The sequence below is a fragment of the Pituophis catenifer genome, unplaced genomic scaffold (assembly GCF_029215685.1).
Source record: "Pituophis catenifer annectens isolate HBS135680 unplaced genomic scaffold, rPitCat1.0.hap2 SCAF_2, whole genome shotgun sequence".
In the NCBI taxonomy this organism is placed as follows: Eukaryota; Metazoa; Chordata; class Lepidosauria; order Squamata; family Colubridae; genus Pituophis; species Pituophis catenifer.
The window spans coordinates 138,558,746-138,581,553 of NW_027256882.1; the positions used below are offsets into that span (position 1 = coordinate 138,558,746).

The 22,808-nt window shown below is 41.2% G+C and overlaps 1 protein-coding gene across 3 annotated transcripts in view; it reads right to left on the reverse strand.

The window, feature by feature from the left end:
• The window catches only part of TBC1D16 (TBC1 domain family member 16), a 78,236-nt gene extending 57,584 nt beyond the window's left edge, over positions 1 to 20,652 (reverse strand). For 2 of the 3 annotated variants that reach the window (XM_070937682.1, XM_070937681.1), the window contains exons 1-2: positions 20,565 to 20,652; positions 707 to 950 (exon numbers count right to left, since the gene is read on the reverse strand). In XM_070937682.1, the coding sequence (XP_070793783.1) occupies positions 707 to 887 (181 nt within the window). In that variant the 5' untranslated portion in view covers positions 888 to 950; positions 20,565 to 20,652. The remainder of the gene's footprint in view (positions 1 to 706; positions 951 to 20,564) is intronic. The other variant, XM_070937684.1, reaches the window with a different exon arrangement.
• Between the last annotated feature and the right edge of the window lie 2,156 nt (positions 20,653 to 22,808).

The window sequence follows — 22,808 nt, forward strand, 5'->3', positions numbered from 1 at the left end:
CATTCTTCTTTGTGTTAAAGCTTATGAAAGCAAAACAAACATTTCAAAATCTAATTCTGGATCTTCTTAATATACTTTAATCCTATAACGAGGTTCCCCTTTTAGAAGTTCTAATATAGCACATGCCACCTCATATCCAAGCTACAAAAACACCAAGGGAAGGAAATATTTTACACTGAACTAGGAAACTCAGACAAGGAATAGCTGAGACACACTATCTTGCTGGCAAGATTTAGCCACTCCCCCTGGATCCATAAACAAAGGAAATAGCAGCTGAAGGTACACAGGGTGAGAGATGAAATAGGCAGTAAGGAAAATTTAAGGAAATAGCTCAGAGGTATTCAAACTTGGCAGCTTTAAGACTTGTGGACTTCAACTCCCAGAATTCTCCAGCCAGCATAGCTTCATTCCTAACAGTCCGTGCTGATAGGGAAGGCTTGAAAAGGAATTACTCGCAACCCTACTGACTTAGCTCCAGTTCTCCAATCCCCAAGAGAACAGCAACTGTATTTAGAGTTATGCATTAACACTAGTCTTGAATATTGCTGATAACAAAGGGAGATCAGAGAGGAGCAGAGCAGGATTGAAGTGCATGCCTCAGTTCCCTCTACACTTAACAAGCATTAGATGCCTGAAGAGGGCTTCAGAGATTCTGCTACACACATAGTCCTAAAGAGACTTCTTGATGTTTGCTAGCCATCCTCACCTGGATGATGTTCCACAACACCTTGCAGCATCTCAGGGGGGTGGACACAAACATTGTTCTTGGAATAGATAATCTCTCCATCCAAGATGGAAGACGAACCACCACAGCTGCTGCTGGCATTTAAGGTCAGGAGATCAGATGCTTTGGAAGAGGCACGACGGAGGAGTCTTCCCAGAGACATTGCCAAGGAAATTTTTCCATTCTCTATCAGCTTCAGTCAAGCACTTAATTCAGAGAGTAAGGTCTGCCCAGGGAAAACAAAAAGCAAAACCACACACATACACAAATTAGAATAGATGCAATGAATAGGTAACAACAGAAAGACACATTCTCCCCTCTCCTCATTCAAATGAAGTACTTTGGTTGGGATGGTCTAAGAAGCTTCTGACTTTTATGGTGTCACTCACCCTACTAAAACTTGGTAAAGAAAACTCAACATTAAAGTAAAGTCTTCATAAAACAATTCCTATTTACAACTTTAGGTGACCTCTTGTACCTAACAAGTGCTCCCCAAGGCTTATAACATGAGCCTTTCTGAATTTGCCACATGTTTTACTGATTTTCCTTCAAGGTATTAGACTTGCCATTGATCTGGATTGTACAATATTAACCCCCATTTTTCTCATTCAAGCACTGCTAAACAAAATACCGCTTCACTTCTAGGTGTATGGCTTCAACCTCAGATTTTTAGTGCTACGTTTGACATAGACTTATTTTTTATCCTGCAGTTGAGCTGAGATGCAAAGACGCAAACTAATTTAGGAAATGTGTGAAACTCTCTCATAAATTAGTCATATAAGAAATAAATAAAAAACAGGCATTATGCAAAAGAAATTCCTTTGAATGCTGCAATAGTCTCTGAAACAAATATCCCCAGTGAAAAGTTAATTTTAGCTCAAAAAGATATTGACAGTAAACACATTTGCATCTGTTATTTATTTGCTTTGGTTCTTTATTGGATGAATTTGGGGAAGTGCCTTCAGACAATACCTTAAATGGATCAGCATAAGGATGTAGCCTGAACCCTAATGTAACTGCTCTAGCATAGCAACAAAGCTTTGTGAGCATTGCCTTTGAGTCCTGTTGAATATAGGCCTGAAATAGCTCACACCTGCCATCACCTGCACAATATATGAATTGACAAGTGGAAGGAAAGGTTGCCTCTTGAAGGCAGACGCAACCTTCCTCTTGTGCTCTAGAGAGTGCCAGCCTAGCTTCTTCTAATTTCCATGGCCTTTAAAGCAACCGTAAGATTTGGAGATACCAACCAAGGCACTGCAAAGCAGAAAGACCTTTTTGGCTTAAGAATGGCAAACCAAAAGAGGCAAGAAAAAGACAAACAGAAAAATACTGGCTTTAATTAAACTGTACTGTGTGTCTGACTTGTTAAATAATTCACAAGAAAGCCAGCTAAAGAGAATGGAGCTATAACTAAGAGATAGAAAGAATATAGTGTCTTGCCTGTGAGATGGGCAGTTATAATTAATAACTAACTGTATCACACTTTGTACAGGAATGAAAGAAGTAGGCATGTAGGAGCAAAAAGAGAGGTATATGGGTACAAAGAGAGAGGCATTCACAGCAATACTCCCCTTCAAATCAACAAAGCAATAAAAGAGGTCGTCCTTGTTTAATGACACTTGTTCTGCGCTGAATGAGTGGTAGCTACAACTGGGTACTCATGGTTATTTTCTCATGAGGCCTATACTTGAAAACCCATGCAGTCCTTGCTTAATGATGGCAACTGCCATCACTAAGTGGAGCAGTCACATGTTATGACTTTTGACAATGTCACTTAACAATGGACTTTCCATCCTGAATTAGCATCTTTAAGTGAGGTCTACCTATAGTGAAGATGTACTAATAAACAAATATTTCCTGCCCAAACTTTAATCTATGACCAGTTTTCTTCTTCTTCCAGGCACTTTCCCTCTTAAACCTTGCCAATCTTAACACCTAGCAGTTAATTTATGCAAACCCAAAGATGAAGCAGGAGGCTGTATCTTTTCTTCAGTATCCTTTCAGAGGTAGTGTTTGCTTAACTTAGTTACTGAATTAACCCTTCTTCTTCCAGGTTTATGGATTATTACAATGAACCGTCAAATAAAATGGGTTTGCATAAGGCACCAAGTTGTGAGAGAGCAAACCAAGGTTAAAATTAGCTTAATGTCCAAATGCAGCCCTTGGGTCTTTAGTAGACTTTGTTAAATGCATGGTGGGAATGCACAGACCACAGCATCTCAATCATCACTACTAAAATGAAGAAAGAAAGCTGCACAGGTTTGAGTGTAAATTCTTAGATATATTCTGGTTCTCAAAACTTAGGGCTTTGTAATGAGCTTTCAAAATTCTCCATCAAATGTATGGGAAGAGAAACTGAATGGAAGCAATGGCATATTGTAGGCTGGTTGACGTACATTCTGGAAAATATAATGAAATAAAGAAGTAAACATAAAGAAATATTGGGCCTTCCAAGAAGTAACCCAATTGGATTTCTGCAGTTGTTTCCCTAGATTCTTTTTTAAGAGGTCAGCCAGCGTGTAAATCCAAACTTTCAAGAAAAAGACGTCATCAAAGATACCTGAGCAAACTTCATGAACCATGAGATGGGATGGGTTATTCCTCACTAAAAACTAACTATGCATTGCCTAAATTGGCCCTGACATCTTGTTTCTGTTGATTCCATGACGCCATCTTCACCTCATCCACAGCACACCTAAGACAGGTTTAAGTTACTCTTAGCTGCTCCTAAAGTACACTTCCCCTCTTGTCACAAAAGCATCCAAAAGTACAGGGACTCCTTGACTTACAACCACAGATAAGCCCAACTTTTCCATTGCTGAGCCAGGCAATTGTTAAGAAAGCTGCACCTCATTTTATGACCTTTTTTGCCAATTGTTAAGCAAATCACTGCAGTTGTGAATTGTGAGGTTGTTAAGCAACCTCTGGCTTCTCCCACTGACTTTGTCAAAAGCCGGCTGGGAAGGTTACAAATGGTGATCATATGATCGTGGAGGCTGTAACCACTTTGGTAAATATATGACCCAAATTTTGATCATATGATCATGGGGATGCTGCAACACTGGTGGAAGCCAGTGACTTACACTTTTTAGTGCTGTTGTAACTTCGAACAGTCATTAAACGAATGTTTGTAAGTGGAGGACTACCTGTAGCCTCAAAATGTGTAAAATTTGTGATGTTTTGCCACGTTATACCAGAGGCAAGGTCAGAGAACCATGAACAGAAACAACAGAGGCAGAATATGGATCAACCACAATTTTCATACTAATACATTTTTTTTTGGCCAGTTCAAGGACAGTGACATTGTACCCTGGTTTAATAGTGGACAAAAAAACAACAACCCTGTCCCCAGGGCTCAACAGAACCAACAAGTTTTTACAGACTTTCTGAAAGTCTTTTCAAAGTAATAAAACAAAAACCAAAAATCATCTCCAAACTGGATAAATGAACCTTAAAATGGCAAAGGGAAACCAGAGAGTATTAACAATAAAACTCACATTTCTCAAATAAATTTTAATAAATGGCATCTGCGCTGGCTATGAGCAATCAGGAAAGGATATTGGATAAAATTGGAGGTTAAATGTACTTTTAGTGCAGTGTTTCTCAACCTTTGTCAATTTGAAGATCTGTGAACTTCATGTTCTGACCCAGCCTTAGCAGAACCAATAAACAGACTCCTTGTCCTACTGTGAATTCATGGCATTCACGCACAGAAAAGTCTAGGCAATAATCCTTCCAAGGATTAATTGCAGTAACAGACCTTATCAGTTCCTTGGATAATTGCCAGGCCGAGAGCTTCCAATCTGGCAAGCAGTCTCTGAGGCACGAACCATGATAAGCAACTTTTCCAAAAGAAATACAAATTGTTTCCTGCAACCACCACTCCCCTTTTGCTTCTATTTATTCCCCAGCCAGGGAGGGGTCATTCAGCGTCCATATCTGCCTTTCTTCCTGAGTCGGCTCCTGTTCCTCAGTTGTTCTTCTCTCCTGACAGCTCTGCGCATATGCGTATCTGGAACAAGCCCCAGCTGTTCTTCCTCCCCACTTATCTCCCACTCCAAAGACAGCTGGGAAATGTCGGAAGGCCCTGGCTCTATCTCTGCTTCCCACGCAGAGCATCCATCAGAGCCTTCCCCAGACTCCAGGACTGGCCCAAGTTCCTCCGCAACCTCCTCATTGTCTGAGTCTGCTGCCAGCTCCGCTTGGCAGCTGGCGGGTCATAACACTTCAACTCTCAGAATTGTGGCAGTTGAAGTTCACAGATGCTACAATTATTTGGTGCATGATTCCTATAAGGCAAATGCTACAAATTATTAGGAATAGAATAAAACTGAAAGAACTTGCAATACGGTAAAGGTAAAGGTTCCCCTTGCACATATGTGCTAGTCGTTCCTGACTCTAAGGGATGGTGCTCATCTCCATTTCAAAGCCAAAGAGTCACCACTGTCTCCGTGGTCATGTGGCCGGCATGACTAACTGCCAAAGGCGCATGAAACACTGTTACCTTCCCACCAAAGGTCGTTGGCAGAAGCTGGGACAAGTAACGGGAGCTCACCCCACTACGCGGCACTAGGAATTCGAACCACTCAACTGCCGACCTTTTGATCGACAAGCTCAGTGTCTTAGTCACTGAGCCACCGTGTCCCTCTTCCAATCTATATATATAAAAGTGAAAACCACTCACGCATTAATCACGAAATCTCCAGAACCATAAAGCCTACAAACCTGAAATTTGCCACGGATGTTCCTCTTGGCTTCTAGGTACTCACTAAGAAAGGATTTTTCGAAATGACCATCAGAGTATTAGTATTTACTATATTATTATAACATGCTCTGATGCTAGTTAGACGTTCTAGTCCCCCTCCCAACTTGAAAATAACTCTGGAGAGAATGGGATAGCATAGGACAGGCTTCTGTGGGGCAAGCCTCATGGAAAGAAGGGGCTAGAAAGCCTGAGGGAGAGAAGGGGATAGGATAGGGGAGGCTTCTGTGGTGCCAGCCTGAGGGAGAGAAGGGGATAGGAGAGGATCTATGGGGCCAGCCTGAGGGAGAGAAGGGGAGAGGAGAGGATCTATGGGGCCAGCCTAAGGGAGAGAACAGGAGAGGAGGCCGATCGTAACTACTCATTAATTTTCAAATTAATGAGTAGTCAGTAATCAATTTAATTTTAAATTGATAAGTCTCAATTTATCAAGCCCCATCACATAGTTTCGTAGCACGGGTATCCAGCTAGTACATTATAAATCCACAATATGACCATACTCTCAATGGGTCTCTTACAACAAAAGACTTAATTGTAGTTGGGTGTTTTACAATAGAATAAAGGAAGGTATGGAGAGCTATTACAATTTAAGTTGGGTCCAAATAAAAAGTGTTTGCTTTACACGGGCCAAAGTATAGCCAAAAATTTGTTTTGAGTGGGAAAAAAAAAAGATTACCAAGCCAGCTTGGCAGGAAGCAGCCTACATTCCTCACTTTTTTTTTTTTTTGCCTGAAATCTTGATCAGTAAAAACAGGAAAGGCTAATAAAATATAGGATGTTAAACCCCCTACGTACTTTATACATTCTTTAGCTATTCTGACCTTGAAGGAAAATGATAATCCCTTGTAAAAGGCAATGGAGGGATATTCCAGCAGCGGCATCATGTTATCTGTATAGCTCATTTCAGAATTGATAAAAATGCTTGACATTAGAATATTGTATGTGCAAAAATTGTATTATCTTATTCTTTTCTTTAATTTTGGTCAAACATGAGACAGGAATTAGCAAGTAAACAAATTATTTTTTTTAAAAAAGATTAAAGACAGAATAGAGGATAATGTCATTGCAATTCTCCAACTGAAGAAGGAAAGTTCTGTTTTCCTCTTCACCATTCCCTGGTGGTGCAGTGGTTAGAATGCAGTATTGCAGGCTAATTCTGCTGACTGCCAGCAGTTCAATTCTGACCAGCTCAAGATTGACCTTCTATCCTTCTAAGGTCGGTAAAATAAGGACCCAGATTGCTGGGGGGCAATATGCTGACTCTATAAACCGCTTAGAGAGGGCTGTAAAACACTAAGATGCGGTATATAAATCTAAGCGTTATTGCTATTGCCATTGTGTATAGATAGTCCTCACTTTATAACCACAATGGGCCCAAAATTTTGGTTATAAGTCATTGCAGTCATTAAACATGTGATGTGATCTAACTTGATTTTATGACTGTGTGAGAAGAGGACAAAGGGGTCGTGATTTTTGCTAAAATTGTATAAGCCTCAATATGATAGTAGGCCTCAAATGAATTGCTATATATTAAAGTACCAGCCAGAATGATTGCTCAAGAATAACACAATATATGTAATCAGCTATACTAAAGCAATTTTGTAATATGTATTTGCAAAGTAAATAGTTTTAGAGGCTATTTTGGCCTAGGAACATTAAGACGTGTTGGAAATAAGGAACTGAAATTAGCAGCTGATAGGAGATTTCACATGTACACGCAAGTATGTGCTAATTAATGAAATACAGGGAAGTAATTACAGTAAAATTCCATCTACTGAGGGGCTGTCTGAATAAAGGTATAAAAGAAGAAGGTGGGTCTCAGATCAGGGTCACTAGCTGTAGCTATTCCTTGCTGGACTTAGCTATCGTCTCTGGACCTCATTGCAATGGGTAATGGGTAATTGATGTAAGTGCCGTATTTTTTGGAGTATAAGACGCTCCAGACTATAAGACGCACCTACTTTTTTGGGGGAGGAAAACAAGAAAAAAACCTCTGCCTCTGCCTCCTAGCAATTTGCCTCCTTGCAGCAAACAGCCTGCTTTAGTTTCATTTTTATTTTCAGCACAGCCTAATTAGCACAAGAAAAAAAAATCTGCTTCTGCCTCCCAGCAATTTGCCTCCTTGCAGCAAATGGGGCACGTGGCAATAGAAAATGGCAATCCCTGCAGCCTGAAACTGCAGGGTTGGGAGGCTGATCCAACCGACAAATCAGCTGCTTGTGCTAATCAGGCTGTGCTGAAGCTGAAACAGGCTGTTTGCTGCAAGGAGGTAAATTGCTGGGAGGCAGAGGCCAAATGGTGGGGGCCAGTGGGTGCGCGGGGTTACATTTGGTATATAAGATGCACCCAAATTTTCACCCTCTTTTAGGAGGTAAAGTGCGTCTTATACTCTGAAAAATACGGTAATGTGATGGTTTTTCATGTTCCAAATTGCTCATGAAATAAACCTCTGAATCGTAAAGTAAGAATTGTTTCTTACTTTACGATTTCTGCTGGAAAATGACAAAAAAGTTTCAAATAATAGTCAGGTGACTAAAGATGGTCATAAATGAGTCGGCTGCCAAGCACCCAAAATTATGTGACTACAGAGTGTGTGTGTGTGTGTGTGTGTGTGTGTGTGTGTGTGTGTGTGTGTGAAGCAGTTGTAATTTTGAGCATGAGTCATATCTTTTTTTAACAGTCATAACTTTGAATGGTCTTTACATAATGGTCATTAAGTGAAGTCTACTTTGCAATGAGTCTCTTCATAGACCTTGATGTAAAAATGTGTCATTGACAAGACTATATCCTCATGTTCAACTATCTAATCTTTTGCTATGAGCATAGCAAACATAAAACATAGAATATAACAGATTTTAGCTTTAATCAACAGACTGTACAGGTAATTGATTTCTGATATCTGAGACTTTGGAAGATTACTTCAATATAGAGTAGCGAAGCAATACCTAGCACAGTGATGGCTAACCTTTTTGCCGTCGCGTGCCAAAGGCAGGGGAAGTGCGGGGGGGTTGCGCGCACATGTGCCCACACCCATAATTCAATGTGGCCAGCCCCCCGCATATGCATGTGCAACACCCTCCCCGCGCTCCCCCCGCTTTTGGCACGCGATGTCACGGTGGGACTGGGAGGCCTGTTTTTGCCCTCCCCAGGCTTCAAAGCCTTTCTAGGTGCCTGGGGAGGGCAAAAACTGCTTTCCTCAACCCCCTGGAGGCCCTCCGGAGGCCAGAAACAGCCCATTATCCAACTTCCAGTGAGTCCAGAAGGCCTGAAAATTAGCTGGCTGGCATGCACATGCGCGATGGAGCTGAGCTAGGGCAATGTTCACGTGCCCAGAGATATGACTCTGTGTGCCACCTGTGGCACGTGTGCCGTAGGTTTGCCATCACGGACCTAGTAATACCCCTACCTGGGCTCTGGGCAGTCTCCTCAGCATATTTACATGACACACTTCTTATGGCTCTGAAAACCTCATGACAATAATGTGTGAACCTTCAAGCTACAAGGTTCAGATGTGCTGCTTATTTACACAGTAAGTAGCAGCATTTCTATATTTGGGGAGGAAAGGGACATATAACCTGACAGCAATGACAAGATATTTTGTGCCTGAATCTCATAGAACCGTGATGGCGAACCTATGGCACACGTTCCACAGGTGGCACACAGAGCCATCTTTCCAGGCATGCGAGCTGTCGTCCAACTTACCTGCAGCTGCGCATATGCACGCACCCCATTTGGTGTTTAGGCCGATACGCATGCGCACAATTCAGGGGACCCAGCTGGTCGTCTGAGCTCTCCTGTGCATGCACGCGTGTTTGCACATGTGCACGTGAGTATTTGCGTGCAGCGAGTGCATGCATAGACAGTGTTCGTGCACATGCATTGCGCGTGTGAAAACCGTGCGCATGCGCAGATGGTGTGATTGTGCAATCAGTGCACAGGGGTGTCGTGTGTAACTTGCACGCACAACACAGGGGGGAGCCGCGTGTAAGACACACGCATGTGCAGATGGTGTGGTTGAGCATGCAGCGCATGGGGCACATGCACAAAAGCCATGCGCATGTGCAGATGGTGCAGTTGCGTGTGCAGCACACAGGGAAGGAGCCGCACATTAGCGCGGATAGCACAAGCACGTGCAAAGCACATACCTGTTCGGCATTCAGTGAGTAAAAGGTTCACCACCACTGTCGTAAAAGAACACTTACTTGAGGTATGAGTAAAGCAGTCTCAATATTATAAAGTCTGGACAATAAGTGTGATTGTATGCACCCTTTTCAAAATCCATGGGGATCCCTTAAGTACACATGGTTACAAAGTAGACAAAGTTTAAGGAACACTGAGGAAAAGCAACTTCAATTTTACAATCTAAATTACCGATTTCTCTCAATCTGGATTAGGAATTCAGACTTTCCAAAATAGAAGCAGCTCATTCTGAACATTAACTCGCATGGCACAAACTTCACCCTTCCACACTCCTTCGATATATATATATATAAGGATATCTGATTCGAAATGTTCCAGCTGCTATTTTAACAAATATTATGCAGTCTTTATTCAGACTTTTTCCGCATGACAACTCTTGTCCCTGAACAGCTCAACACTGTGGGGGTTTTAATCCATCCATCAGCTGTTTCATGGACCAAGCCCAAGACTGCCAGCACCCAGGCCAAGATAAACTGAGTCGCCAGCTGATTTGATCACATTCTCATTAAGTATTCAGTCAGCACAATCTCCCCCCCCCCACCCCACAAGCCTTTCCCTCCAGAACAAAAGGCCACAGGGCAACATCCCATTGGCAGGTTTTCTGCCACAATCTCCACTTGCTCCAATTGTGCCGTTTCTCCTTATCAGTGGGAACAATGGAGGAAAGCCTTTTGATAATGACTTGGCTGAAAGCATGATTTCTGATTGACGGCTTGGCAACCGTTACAAGGACCCAACCAGGACAGGCAGAAACTAGTTCTTCATAGAAAAACCCTGAAGATTTGCATAATTTGGTGAAAGGCATAAAAGATGCATGGCTGGAGAAGGGGTAGAACTATACACAGTCTTGAGAAAATACGCAAAACTCTTTCCTAGAACCATAATCTCAAGTAAAGAAACAGCGGGATTAAAAAAAAAAGGGGGGATAACGGAAGGGATAAAACATTGGACAGTGGCTCTTATCAAATTTTAATGCATAAACTGATTTTTCATGTTTCTTAAACAACTCTGTTTTTTTAGATATATATAGGCCACTTAATCTCCAGGAAAGAGAATGCAACACTTCTCCATTTTTCTTCACAGGTTTGGGAGTTAAACTAAGACAAATCAGAGGTTTATCTGCCTCATTAGAGCTCTTCAACAGGAACTGCCATAGTAGGTTAGAAGTTTTAGGAACATATTCCAAGGAAGGAAGCCATGACTGAGTTTAGCTGTCTGAGAACTGTAATGGGGATAATGCTCAGCAATAAACATGGATCAAGTAGCAAATCTCTAGCAAGTATGTGGGATTTTTGAGTTCCCACATCACTTTATATTATAGTGGAATTTGTTTAAACCCAGCAAGCTTAGGTCAATGGGCTTCATTAAGAAACTGTTCAAATCGCAACAATCTAAACACCAATCACTATAGCATTTTAGCACTTCCATAGTAAAAACAAAAGCCTTAAACGGGACTACTATCTGCAATCTTTATTTAAAATGCACTTTTTCAAAAAAAGGCCTTAAGGGATTCTTGTAGCTGCCATTTAAGCCATAAAATCCATATATAGGTAGTCCTCATCTTACAACAGTTCATTTAAGAATCGTTTGAAATTACAACGGCACTGAAAAAAAGGGATTTATATCAGTGGTGGGTTGCTACCGGTTTGCCCCGGATTGGGCAAACCTGTAGTGGCAGCGGGAGGCACTACCCACCTGCCCGGACGTCTCTGTGCATGCGCAGAAGTGTCGTGCACGCAGATGAGTGCCCGTGAGCAAACCAGTAGCAACCGCAATTGAAACCCACTACTGATTTATATCCTTTTTCACACTTATATACCATTGCAGCATCCCCATGGGCATGCGATCAGGTTGGCATCTGACTCATATTTATGATGGTTGCAGTGTCCCGGGATCATGTGATCACCTTTTGCAACCTTCTGACACACAAAGTCAATGGGGAAGCCAGATTCACTTAACAACCATGTTACTAACTTAATAACTGCAGTGATTCACTTAACAACTGTGGCACGAAAGATCATAAGATGGGGGAAAACTCACTTAACAAATGTTTCGCTTAGCAACATACGTTTTGGGCTCAGTTGTGGTCATAAGTCAAGGACTACCTGTAATACAAAACAGCAACTATAAAAATAAAGATTCTCTTGAAGTGACCACATGGAAGTCAATGTAATTTTTTTCAAAGGCTACAGAGAATGAGCCATAATGGAGTAGGCAATGAGTACAATTATAGAAGGAAAATCAAATTACACCTGCCATAATTCTAACAAAAACAAACACTTGAGCATGTCATCTGTAGATATTTTCATTATAGCAGATATCCATGAGCGCTTGAGAGACACTTGATAGATCGCTGAGGTTTTTCCAAAGCCACATAACTACACTCCAGATTTAGCTGCTGTTATGTGACAAATGCACCGTAACTTTAAAAGTACTTCCATAAAAGGATTCTGGAAAGAGACCTGCAGAAGATGTACCAGTATATTATCAACCATGTATACAAAGAATGATGATTATTCTGGAAAAGCCTGAGCATTTCATAACTTCAGATAGTCCTCAACTTACAACCATTCGTTTAGTCTCCATTTGAAATTATAAAAGCCCAGAAAAGAGTGATTTATGACTGTTTTTCACACTTAGGACTGTGGTAGCATCCCCATGGTCATGAGATCAAAATTCGGACATTTGGTAAGTGGCATGTATTCAATGTATTTAAGACTATCTTTACGCCAACTAACATAATAATAATGGTTTCATTATTCAAGGAAGAAACACGGAAGAATTTCAGAATTTCACTTAAGTCTATACAACTACACTTCAGAAGAGAATTTATCAATATTTGTTCTGCAAAGCAAACTTCCTGCTATGGGCAGTCTTGTCTTATACAGATATTGCACTTCTCTCTAACTCAGCTATTGTGATTTGACCAGATCAATGTTTGCACTTCTTGAGAAATGTACTGCATTCCTTAACAAAGTAGTTTTCAAACTGTGTCAGGAGAAGGTGAGAAGCCACCACTATTACATGCAATTGTAAAGGTTTGGGGGTATATTCTGAAGCACCTATTTTGGAAAAGACGGGAACAGTATAGCCCAAACTTCTGGCGGTCAGTTACTATCACAGAATATAAAGTGTGCCCTACTATAACGGTTCCATACCACCGGGCTGTGGCCCGTTCTGAACTGGGCTGCATAAGTGGCGGGTGCTTGCACGAGCATGTGAACCTCTATTTGTGTGAATGGCAGGCGCGCAAGCTTGCTGCTGGTGCAATTAGAGCTACGCAGCTACCACTCTCCCCCCCCCCCCGTTCTGTCACCACCAGTTTGCAAAACCGGAAAGGCTGCCCTACAGGACACATTCTCCATTAATACACAGAACTTTCTTGGAAGTTTCTCAAGTGACAGAATATCCTGGTTCACACATACTAAACTGTATTATGGTTCACTTGGTTAGGTGAAATCAGGAATAGTGTGCTGCTCAAAATTTCCACTACCGGTTCTCCAGAACCTGTCAGAACCTGCTGGATTTCACCCCTGGTGCAGATCCTGATTATGTGTGAGACAGATCACAAATAACTCATCAATTAGCAATGTGTTAAACAGCTATTGTGCTGCAAAGCAGACATCTAGGTTTGTTGTAGGCTAATTCAGGTCCCTCACAATTAACAGCACAATCGCAAGCCCAACAAACTCCCAAATGAGATGAGAGGTTCCCTCATCTGCTCTGTCTCTCATGTAATCTATGCCATTATCCGCTGGGAATGCTCCTTTGAATTTCATTTAAGGCAAACAGGGTCACACCAATTTTCATGGAAATAATAGACACAAGATGAAAACAAGATTCCAAATCAGGACCAAGTAATTTCAGAGCATTTCAACCTCCCAGGACACTCCATTACATTTCAGTAGCCATTTTAGAAAAAAAGAAACTTCACTTTCATAGTAGTACAAGATGTTCAACTCATATACATCAAAATACATCACATTACACCTGTCTCAGGAGGTCTCAATAGGTTTTTAACACATTACAGTTGTTAATTGATAAGGTGCTTGTAATATGAATTATAAATAACCTGTATCTGCATAATCACTCTTTTCCCCCAAAGCCCAACTTGAATCTTACCTGTGAAAATGAGAAAGGAGCAACAGCTCACAAAAAATTACATAATGACGACCTTGGTACTCAAAAGCAACTCAATTGCTTTGAAACTCATCGAATTTGATACTCAACTCATTTGACAAGAAAATTTTGTCCCAGTACTCGTTTGTTTGGTATTCAACGCACAAGCTAGAACTTGTGACTTGGCCGCCTTGTGACTCACTATATTATGCCTTATGGAAAAAAATTACGTGTTACTCATCATTTTTGGTACTCATTACACCTCTTGGAACCAACGAATACCTCTTAACAACGAATACCAAGATACTACTGTATTTTCATAAAATTAGTTAGCTGAAAAGGTGCTAAGTACTCCGCCTCTCACTTTGTAGTGCATGCATGCACTCATGAGCTTGCCTGCTGCCTCCACACCCTCCCCTGCCCAGCCACACTCCCTAGCACTCACCTATCTGCTGGCCTTCTTACAAGCTTCCATATTTGCGATTTTCCACCAGCAACCCCATTGACTTTGCTTGTTGAAAGGTGGCAGGGAAGTCACAAGCTGCAAAAATGCCAAGTCCTCACTTAACAACCAGATCCCTTACCAATGGAAATTCTGGTCCAAATTACTGTCATCCAGCAAGGACTACCTGTATATTATACTTAACACAGTGTATGATTGTAGGCATTTGAACATAGGTGTTCAGTACAAGCCAAAATGATGTCAAGTGCATCATATCATTATGCAAGTATTGTGATTAATATAATCTGAATATTTGAAAGTGACATTATGACATGTTTAATATCACTTGCTCCCCATCCTCTCCTGAAGATCCCCATGATATTGAGATCTGCCCAAGGCCCCTCCTGTTGTAGGTGCTGCAGGGTTTTACTCTCTCCCCTGTCTTTTTCAACTCTCTCCCCTGTCTTTTTCAACATCTACATGAAGACATTGAGGTCATCCCTGGATTGGGTTTGGTATCATCAGTATGCTGATAATACTCAATTGTATCTTTTGACTCTGGGTCAGCCTAGTGAAGATCTCAGTACCTTGATCCTGGCGGCTGGAGTGCCTGGAGACTATGTGGGTTTGGATGGGGAAAAACCATCTCTAAGTCAATCGTACCAAGACCAAGTGGCTGTTTGACCTGGCTGTCTTTGTCCTTGGATGGGGTTGCACTTCCCCCTTTAAGGTTGATACACATTATTGGGGACTTCCTGGATTTCCATCTGCTACTCAAAGAGCAGGTGTCAGCTGTGGCTACGACAGACTTTGCATAACTCCAACTAGTGTGTCTGTTATAGCATTTCCTAGATTACAGAGCCTTCAGGCAATCACTCGTGCCTAGTTACCTTGAGACTTGACTACTGCAATGCTTTCTACATATGCTTCCCTTGAAGATTATCCAGGCTCTTCAACAAGTCCAGAACATAGCACACATAACACATCTCACAAGCTATGCGGTTGCCATTTTGTTTCTGGATATGACTCAAGATGCTGGTTACCTGTAAAGCTCTAAATGGCATAAGGCCTTGTTATTTGAGGGACCACCAATCTCCCATAACATCACCCTGGCTGATTTGATCCTGCAGTGTTGGTGTACTTCAAGTTCGTTCAATTAAACAATGTCATCTATCAGGATTCTGGAAGCATTTTCTGCACTCAGGAAAGAGTGAGGAAAAGAACAACTAAGATAATTAGGGGCCTGGAATTTAAAATTTATGAGGAGTAGTTGCAAAAATTGGGTGTGGCTAGTCTAGTGAAAGAAGGACTAGGAGTGACATGATAACAGTGTTCAAATATTTGAGGGGCTGCCACAAAAAAGAGGGGGTCAATCTATTTTCCAAAGCACCAGAAGACAAGAAACAATGGATAGAAACTAATCAAGGAAAGAATAAACCTAGAACTAAGGAAACATTTCCTAACTGTGAGAACAATGATCCAGTGGAAAAGCTTGCCTTCGGAAGTTCTTGGTACGCCATCACTGGAGGTTTTTAAGAAGAGTCTGGACAGCCACTTGTCTGGAATGGTTTATATTTTATTTATTTATTTTATTTATTGGATTTATATACCGCCCTACTCCCGAAGGACTCAGGGCGGTGAACAGCCACAGAATAAAACACATAAATACAAAAATTTAAAATAGAATAAAAACGAATTAAATAATTTGGCTGAGACAAATTTAAAATACCCAATAATTTAAAAAACAGATTAAAATTTACATTCAAAAGGGGAAAAGATTTAGGCCAGGCCAGCTTGATGAAAGGTTTAAGGTCTCCTACTTGAGCAGTGAGTTTGACTAAAAGAGGTCCAAGGTCCCTTCCAACTCTATTACCTTTTCTGTAGCGAGTTTAGTCTCCCTGGTGTTCAATAAGCCTTTGTGGTGTACTAGCTTTAGAGCAGGGTGTCAAACTCAAGGCCCGCAGGCCGCATCCGGCCTGCAAGGTGCTTAAATCCAGCCTATGGGGCCAGCCTGGAAATATTAAAGGATCGGCCTGCGGTGCCTCTGGTGGCTAAAACAAGCCACATGTGCCCCCCCATGCCTCGTTTTCACCCTCCATGGCCTCTGCACCACTCTGCTGGCCAAAAATGGGCCAAAAAATGGGCCAAAAGCAGGGCCAAAAATGGGCCAGAAACGGCCCTGAAAACAGGCCGAAAACGGCCCTGAAAACGGGCCGAAAACAGGGCCGATAACGGTCGGCAGACTGCTGGAGGAGGCCATGGAGGGTGAAAATGAGGCACAGGGGGGCCGCACGCGGACCCCTATGCCCTGTTTTGGCCAGCAGGGTGCTGCAGGAGGCATCTGTCCCACCCCCTGCCCCCACCCCCAGCCCGTGGAGAACTACAATCCTGATCCAGCCCTCGAAGAAATCCAGTTCAACACTCCTGCTTTAGAGCATCTTCTTCATGGTCCTTCAGATATTCTTTCAATGCCTTTTTTCCCCCTTCAGCTGGCTGGTATACTTCCAACATTCCACTTCCACTTATTTTCCTTGGTAATTAGAGTCTATCAACATCTCTGCATGGAAGGGCATAATTTGTTGTCATTTTTCTAGTCTTCCTATTCAAGACTTTTAGTTCTTGAGTCCAATTCACTATTTTAGCTGTGTATTTAATGACTGGAATATCCCAAGTGTTAATTGCCTTCATATCATTTTCTCTATTGAGTTGGGACTTTAAGATCTTCTTCACTCTCATGATGTATTATCTTCTAATCTTCTTCTTGCCTTCAGTGTGCCAGCTTGATGTTGCCAGCTTGAAGGATGCCCAGGTATTAGTAGTAGTCATCTTCATCCAGACTTTTGATGTTATCTTCAAAGGCCATCTAGATTTCTTCAGTTTTCACTATTTTTTTTATTTTGGTATGTTGTACTATATTAATTTATTTGATTCTTTTTGTTAGTTTTTATTGTTTTAAATGTGGTTTTATATTCTGTAAGCCGCTTTGAGTCGCCATGGGCGAATAGGCAGCAATATTAAATAAATAAATAAATAAATAAATAAATAAATAAATAAATAAATAAATAAATAAATAAATAAATAAATAAATAAATTTTTCCTCTACTGATGGTAAGGGTGGCACATTTATCCAGTCCAAACACCATTGCAATATATTGTCTATATATATGGACATAATTCTGATGGTATTTTTCCATACAATCTTGTCCATGTTATTATCCCCTACCCATTAAGGCAATATCTCACTTTGCTGAGGTGCAAACTGAGTCAGGCTATTTTAATCTGGAGCTCATGCAATAATCAGCACTACAGCCTTAACTGAGTCTCAATTCCTGTAGGTATTGTCCTGGAGCCAAGTTTCAAGAGAGGCATATTGTCCCATGCACTAAACTTGTTTTCTCTGCAAATGCCCTCATCAACATGCAGCCACAATTTACTTCCACTGATTTTGCACATTTCCTTACTGGAAGGCATTTTTTAAATTATTGCCTAAACCAAAACTATGCTGCCGTTTGCCTTTTTTTTTCCTGACACACAAACCAGTGATTTGATCCAGCAATTTCAAACATTCCCTTCAAGTCTAACTTGTCATACTTGTTTTCAAAATCTGATCCAAGTCTTCCTTCTTTTTCTGTAACTTTAGAGAGTGTACCACCTATTTTCATAAAATTGTCTCAAAGCGCTTGATTAACAACTTTATTTCCTGATCGGTCAGTAGCTGCATAGGAATCTGGAGAGGGGGAGGGTGAAGTCATTATGCAAATAACAGAATTGATATAATTTGCGCCACACACATCAAATGACTGACACAAATTATATGATTTATGTCATTTATGCTATGACATCAAGGTTCGATTATTACGGTTTCTATGGCACACCATCTAGTTCACATATGGCACTAAGCCATAGCACTGCTTCCTTGGTTTGTGCCATATGTAAATTCAGTATATTAAATTGCACTGTATTATATGCTTTTATTATATCTCACCAAATGTTAAAATAAATAAAGCCTCTACTCTTGAATTCCATGGTGGTCACCATCTAATTACAGGTAGTCCTCAATTTACAATAGTTCATTTAGTGACCACTCAAAGTTACAATGGCACTGAAAAAAGTGACTTACGGCTGCATACTTATTACTATTGCAGTATCGCCATCGTCACATGATCAAAATTCGGATGCTTGGCAACTAGTTCATATTTATAATGGTTCCAGTGTCCCAGGGTCATATGATCCCCTTTTGTGATCTTCTGACAAGCAAAGCCAATGAGGAAGCCAGATTCACTTAACAACTGTGTTACTAATTTAACAACTGCAGTGATTCACTTAACAAGTATGGCAAGAAAAGTCATTAAATGGAGCAAAACTCATTTAGCAAATGTTTCATTTAGTAACTTAAATTTGGGCTCAGTTGTGATCAGAAGTTAAGGACCATCTGTAATAGCTTCAGCCCTAAACCTGCTTAACTTCCAAATCCAGGCAAGACTAGCCAGATACTGCTATCTGAGACATTGTTAAAAACAGTAAAAACATTACCCCATATAAAAGCTAGTCAATATGTTCTACTCTAGTCACACCACTGAAAGTCTCTCTGACCCTTTACAATAATATGCTTTGCAATTTGCTAAAGTAATAGCTTCTTCAAAAGCTATTATTTTATGCAGACAGGCTGATTCCAAGTGCCATGTTCCTCCTGATACGTACTAAAGCTATTCCCTTGGGAGATTCCTTTTTCTAAAGGAATTGCCTTTGAAGAGAAAATGCACATGGTGAAAATACCATTTTTCCCATCAGACACACATCACTGGAACAAGAGCGCAATCTGAAACAATGCAATGAAATGCTTCGGTTATTTTTTCATTTAAACAGAGTAGTTTAGGAGTATGAAGAAACTATGTAGAATAATTGAAAGGAAAAAAATGAGACAAAAACAGTAGGAGATTACCTGTTTATTGTGCTTGCATTTTATTAGACTAAAGATGATCTGCATTTTGGCAGGAATTCAAAGCACAGACCACATATGATATGTGATCCATACTTTATGGCCACCACTGAGCCAATATGAATTATTCATTGGTTTTGAGTGGGGGAGGTAGAGGAAGAGAAAGATGCAATCTCTTTCATAGCTGGCAGCATTACTGTAAATTAAGAAGTGAACAGAGCACACTGCTTCTTAACAACTTGATCCTATGCAGAGTTAAGCATGCGTGGCATTGACACGCCCAACACCTCAGAAGATTAATAGGCTGCTAGCTGTACTTCCAGATTCATTATTTTCATCAGGGTTTTCCCTTTCCTTTATTGACTCAATAATGAAAGGTTTTAAAATAAGTAGAACATGAAACACAGAGATCATCTGTCATTTAAAAAAAAGTCATATCTGCTATATCCTACCAAAAAAATTGGAACAGTTCTATGTTCACCATTATATTGGGGGGGAGGGGTAAGGGAAGATTACAGGCAAAAAAAATCCTTTCTAATTAAGAGCTTTTCCCTAATCAAACAGCTTGACATTGTATTATTCCTGATAAATTGGGTGGTTTTATTCATCAACTGAGGAAATTTTCCAGTAAGAATGCAGCTCAGGATGCTAACCTGGGAAAATGTAGCATGGACCTGATATTCTCACTCATTCCTTTTGCTGATTACAATAGTTAGGAAGCATCTTCAAAATGCCCTTCAAAGAGAGCCAAGAAGCAAAGAACATATGTTTAAGTGAAGGGAAGTACTGAAGGGAAAGCATGTCCGATACAGCCATCATCATCCAGATAGGTACAATAAGATGGTATTTTGTTAGTCAGGATGAGTAAAGGACCGCATGTTTGAAAGACTTGAGAAGCCCTGACACAACTGACTTCCTTGAGTGAATCTTTAGTCTCTTCTGCACACCACGACCCTTGCCTCGTTCCCTGGTGCAGTAATTCCCCCCATTGCGCACGCATAATCCTAAATAGTGCCCCACATCCTATCCCTCTACAGTCATCTGGAGTGCAAGATCCCTTCACAGCATTGACCGGTATGAGCAGCTGAGCAGGTGAACTCCACCAGGATGCCCTGCCCCGTAACCCTTTCTCCAAAGCAGGCAGCCCATAGGGCCTCGTCTCCTCCCGCGCAAGCAGCACCTTCCACGCAATCCACGCGAAGAACCCCTCTCAGGGCCTCAGCGAAGACCCCACCCCAAGATCCACCCTGCTTTCCCAACGCCAGAACTTCCCTCCTAAGCTTTCCCATCAAAGACTGAGATACCTTCACCCCAGCCCCCACCCTGGGACCAGCCTCGCCCACCCAGCCCGATGCCCAGCGGGGCAAGTTCTCACCCAGAGGCCACCGTCGCCGCCGCTGCCTCCTCCTAGATCAGCGCCGTGCGAGAGGATTTGCAGGGAAAGTAGGCGCGGCCAAACGTGGTCACACCCAACTCGATCTGCTTAACCCTGCCTTTATTATACTCTGGCCGGATCCGCTCAGGATTTGGAGGTGGAGCAAGCGGGAACGTGAATCGGGCGTGAGCCATTCTTACTATCCTCGCTCACAATGTGCTTTTGCTGCGCAACGCCAGCTCTGTTCTGATCGGCGGTTCCCCAGCCTTTTGCGGAGAGAACAGGCGCTTACCAAAATTGCGCTGCCAAAATGGTTCCCTTACATTGGAGTCTTTTTTTTTTTTCACTCCCAGCACTGACCCCGATATGCATCTTAAACTACTACATTAAAAGGTGATCTGAAAAGTGGGTTCAGAAGTGCCAACAAAAGGCCTTAATTATATCACATTACATTATGTCTCTACATTAGAGATATTAATATTACATTAATTATATTACTACAGATGTTCAGATTGTGAGATTTCATTTTAATTCACAGCATTTAAAGAGCTTACCCAAAATGTCCGCAAGCCTGCTTCATGAATTGGAATAAATATTCTCTCTCTACCAACAGCATACAATACTTCAAATATTGTCCAGTGTCAATTCACATTTCCAAGCTTTTGCTAAAACCAATAACGTTTGTACATTTGGAATTATTGTAGCTGCATTGCTCATAAATTATTAACATGTTGCGAATCTTGCTTGAATCTTATCCCTACTTTGGATATGGGAAGATATGGCTTTGTTTAATATTCTACTGGCTGTCTTCAACAGACACATTCATACAACATGCTAAGCTTGGCTAATAACACTGTAACTTCGCAGGCTTTTTTGTAATTGGTGTGAATCACCCTGTTCAGTTAGTCTGTGATTATATATTGTATGAACCCCAAACAAGAATTTAGTGATCAGTTAAATGTGTGAACACAGCATTGAATCAGATCTAGATGTCCATCCATCAAGCTCAGTTTGCTAGCTTCAACATAACTATTTAAGAAGTCTCTCAAAAGTAATAGAGTGGCCTGTCGAAAGATATTAGACTGCAATTCTTCACATATTATCCTGCCAGTAAACTTTAATGGCAATATTCATTTAGTCCACATCAATGTGCATTCTTCCAGTCCTTGAGTTGGCAGCAAAATATGCAGGCCTTAAGTAAATTGCGATGCCACAACCCTACTCATGAGTGAAGCTGACAGATGAAGGCATTTTAAGAGTTTTTATTAATTTTATTCCCTCCCACCTATCATTGCCTGCCACCTAAACACCAACTGCTGTTTTTAACACATGGCAGAGTGGCCTTGGCAGCTGTGGGTGGGCATTTGAGATAAAAGCTTTGGCCACATTTCAAATGGCTCAAGTGACATGCATGGATGAATTTCAAGTTGCAAAATGGCACTACCCCCCCTCACAAACAATAGAAAGTCCAGCCATGCAAAACCCTTTTCAGCAGAAGACTGAATAACATCTAAAGCAAACAAACATCTGACAGAACCCGGCTTTTTCCCATTTAAATTGATCTTCTGTATGACAGGATTGGCACTGTTGTCAAAAACTAAAATCCTGTATACGGGTCTAGAACTCTTTCAAAAGAATGCTAATTCAAGAATATAAGGAGCTTGCATAATGCCTGATGGATGCTTTTTGAAACATCCTACATCCAGGGTGCTTTTAGATACATAGAGTTTCTCCTGTAACCCAAGCCAAAATGACTATGGAAGGCAGTATCTAGTGATCAGAGCAAAGTGGGTATGCATACATCTGTTTCAAAGAGCCAGTGAAATCTCATCAACCAGAAGTTGTAGATTATTTGGCAAGACTTGTTTTGGGGAGACAGAAGACACTATAAATATTTTGAAAATAGAATTTTGTAAAATGAATCAAATGTTTCTCTATGGTGGGCACCTTGGAGGTAATTTCATGAAACAAGAAGATGTCTGGAAGTTGAGTCATGGCAACTGTCCCTTTCATTTTAGTTCAAAATATTTTGCTGCTTATTCAAATAGCTTCTTCAGTCCAAGCAAGTTGGTTAGGGGGATCCTATATATGTCCTCCAGGGAGATTTCATTTCTCACAATTTGGATAGGCTCCTTAAGTGAATAGGCAGCAAGTTGTTGGAATGTAAAATGCTCCAACTCCTAAATCCTTTACATAAGTGGATCATTAAGTGTTGCCTTCCTGGCGAACCTGTCATTTTAATCT